Below are 2716 nucleotides of genomic sequence, written 5' to 3' on the forward strand. Positions count from 1 at the left end.
TAGAAGACCTCCAAGGTCTCCTCCAGATTCTATTCTATTCTATTCTATTCTATTCTATTCTATTCTATTCTATTCTATATGCACAGAGGTACAGTACTTGATGCTTTCCATTACTGTATTGATTACAGGAAAAACCCCAGGTTCCTGTAATATGTTTCAGTAGGTCTTGCAAAGTTGGAATTTATACAAGCTTTGATTCCGATAATTCTTTATTTATACAGGCTTTGATTCCGATAATTCTTCAGGAGAATTTTCAGAAGCAGTTCACAAAGTTGATGTGGATGATCACCAGAGTCACGGGACTGGAAAGCACAATGGCGATGGGCCAGTACAAGAGAATGGAATCAAGAAACACAGGTATTTTCTCTGGAACTGACTAAGCGGTACTCACATTAGTAAAATAATTCCTTTGGTTGGGATTTTTTACTAAGAAGAATTTGTTTTGAGAGTGGGCAGTGTGTAGACTTCATGCCTGTGTACGAAGAACTATTTTTTTTTTTGCTTTTTAATTCTTTTAATCCTTAAAAATCATCAGAATGATATATAAACTACAGTGAGTGAAACGGGGGGCAATTCAGGAGGCTTTTCCAACGGCAGTTGTTGATTTTGAAGTTCATTGCCAAAATGGGAAGTGGGAATGCCACACTTGGACAATCATGTTCCACAAGCAAACTGAAAAATACAGTGGTACCTCAGTACCCATTGGTAATTCATTCTGGAAGACGGGATGAATTCTAAAACCGACCAGTACCTAGAAAATCATGAGACTTACCACGTGACCCACTATTTCAGCTGGAAGAAATAGCAAGTTACGGGTCACTGAATTCAATGAGTTTTGAAGCCGTCGAGTGCCGAGGTATGACTGTAAGTCCTTCATCTTCAGGGCTAGGGTTAGGGTTAGGGTTAAATAAAGTATTGATTTTAATTGCTTACTTGTATGAGAGAGATTTTCATTCCAGAATTATCTAGAACAGTGTTTGTCAACTTTGGCAACTTTAAGATGATTGCCTCCAATTCCCAGAATTCTCCAGCTAGCCATGTTGACCGTGGGATTCAGGGGGCTGGAGTCCAGCCATCTTAAATTTGCCAAGGTTGGAAAACATTGATCTAAAAATAATGTTTAACTTTATTTGGTCCTTGTAGGAGGAGTCTTGTTAGATTTGCTCCCATTTAGTTTTTATTCAAAAAATGAGCCAGTTCAGTTCATTAGGTGATTTTACCTTATTGTTTAAGGTTTACTTTGTGTAAAAAAAAAAACCTTACACATCCTTTCCTTGGGATGAATCTCATTGTTCTGAATAGGGTTTGTACCAAATAATATTTACATTTTCAAATTTTAGAAACGGCTATCGTTGTGTGTTAAAAATACACATAGGTTTGCACATGCCACATTCATCAAGGCAGGATAATGCTCATGTATATTCATAATATTGCAAAGATCAAGGCAAGAATCTCGGAAAAAATACCGAAAATATTGCTACAGGTGATTTTATAGTGGTGCCTCTCATTTTAAAGCTGTTCACTTGTATGATTGAAGAAATCCAGAAAACAGCTTTGCAGAATAATATTTTATGGAAAGGTAGGGGACACTAGTATTAATATATTGATTTATTCTTCCCGCAGAACATCCTTACCTGCCCCAATGTTTACTAGGAGTGATTTCAGTGTCTGGAGTATCTTAAAAAAATGCATTGGATTGGTAAGTTACTATGGTATACTAGTATGGTTTGCTTGGCATGTTTGATAAATGTAGTGTGGACGGAGTAATGTAAATACTGGTGAATACATACAGAAGACAAATAAGGTTCCTTTGTTTCCTGATGGCGGGTTGATGATCTGTTACCGTGTTTCTCAACCTCAGCAACTTTAAGATTTCAGCTTCTAGAGTGGCATAGCTGGCTGGGGATTTCTGGGCGTTGAAGTCCATCTTAAAGTTGGCTGAGGTTGAGAAACAGGCTACAATACATTTGAAATATAGTGTGTGTAAAGGCGGATGGGTGCATACGTTGAGCAGAATGGATAGATTGAGAAATAAAAATAACCAAACAGCAACATAGCTAACTGTTCAGAGACTGATATTGAAAAAAAAAAAAGGCAGCATAATGTGTTGTGGCAGCTGAAATAGCATCCCTTTGCATTATGTTTTGTTTGTCTGATGTTTTAAGTAGCAGCAAGCCGTAAGGCAGATCTCTGGAGCTGATGTCTATTAACTGACGGTTGTTTAAAATTTGCTTGTGAAATCACGGTTTTGTATTTTTTTTCCCCCTTCCTACTATTTAGGAGCTGTCAAAAATTACCATGCCCATTGCCTTCAATGAACCCCTGAGCTTCCTTCAGCGAATAACAGAATATATGGAGCACACATACCTCATTAATAAAGCAAACTGTCATTCTAACCCTCTAGAAAGAATGCAGGTAAAATTTCTCCGTATTTTTATGGCCGCACTAAGGCTTTCTCCTCCTTTATACTGGATGCTTAATATCATATAATAAGAATCTTGTAAAGGTAGAGGTGCGTGTGAAGGAAGGGGAGAAAGGGAGGGGGAGGGGGAGAGAAAGAAAGAGGGAGGGAGGGAGAGAGACAGGAAAGAGAGGGAGAGGAGAGAGAGGGAGAGGAGAGAAAGAGAGAAAGAGAAGGAGAGGAAAGAGAGAAAGAAAAGGGGAGAGGAAAGAGAGAGGGAGGGAGGGGGGAGAGAAAGAGGGGAGAGGGAGGGAG

The 2716-nt window shown here is 38.8% G+C and overlaps 1 protein-coding gene across 1 annotated transcript in view; it reads left to right on the forward strand.

Annotated features, from left to right (window-relative positions):
* Positions 1-2716, forward strand: part of OSBPL2 (oxysterol binding protein like 2) — a gene marked incomplete at its 3' end in the record, with an annotated part of 70227 nt that overhangs the window by 47545 nt on the left and 19966 nt on the right. The window contains 3 exon segments of the mRNA XM_015818139.1: positions 222-357; positions 1624-1699; positions 2281-2415. Coding sequence (XP_015673625.1) covers positions 222-357; positions 1624-1699; positions 2281-2415 — 347 coding nt within the window.

Source organism: Protobothrops mucrosquamatus, unplaced genomic scaffold (genome assembly GCF_001527695.2).
Source record: "Protobothrops mucrosquamatus isolate PMUCROS unplaced genomic scaffold, P.Mucros_1.0 scaffold683, whole genome shotgun sequence".
In the NCBI taxonomy this organism is placed as follows: Eukaryota; Metazoa; Chordata; class Lepidosauria; order Squamata; family Viperidae; genus Protobothrops; species Protobothrops mucrosquamatus.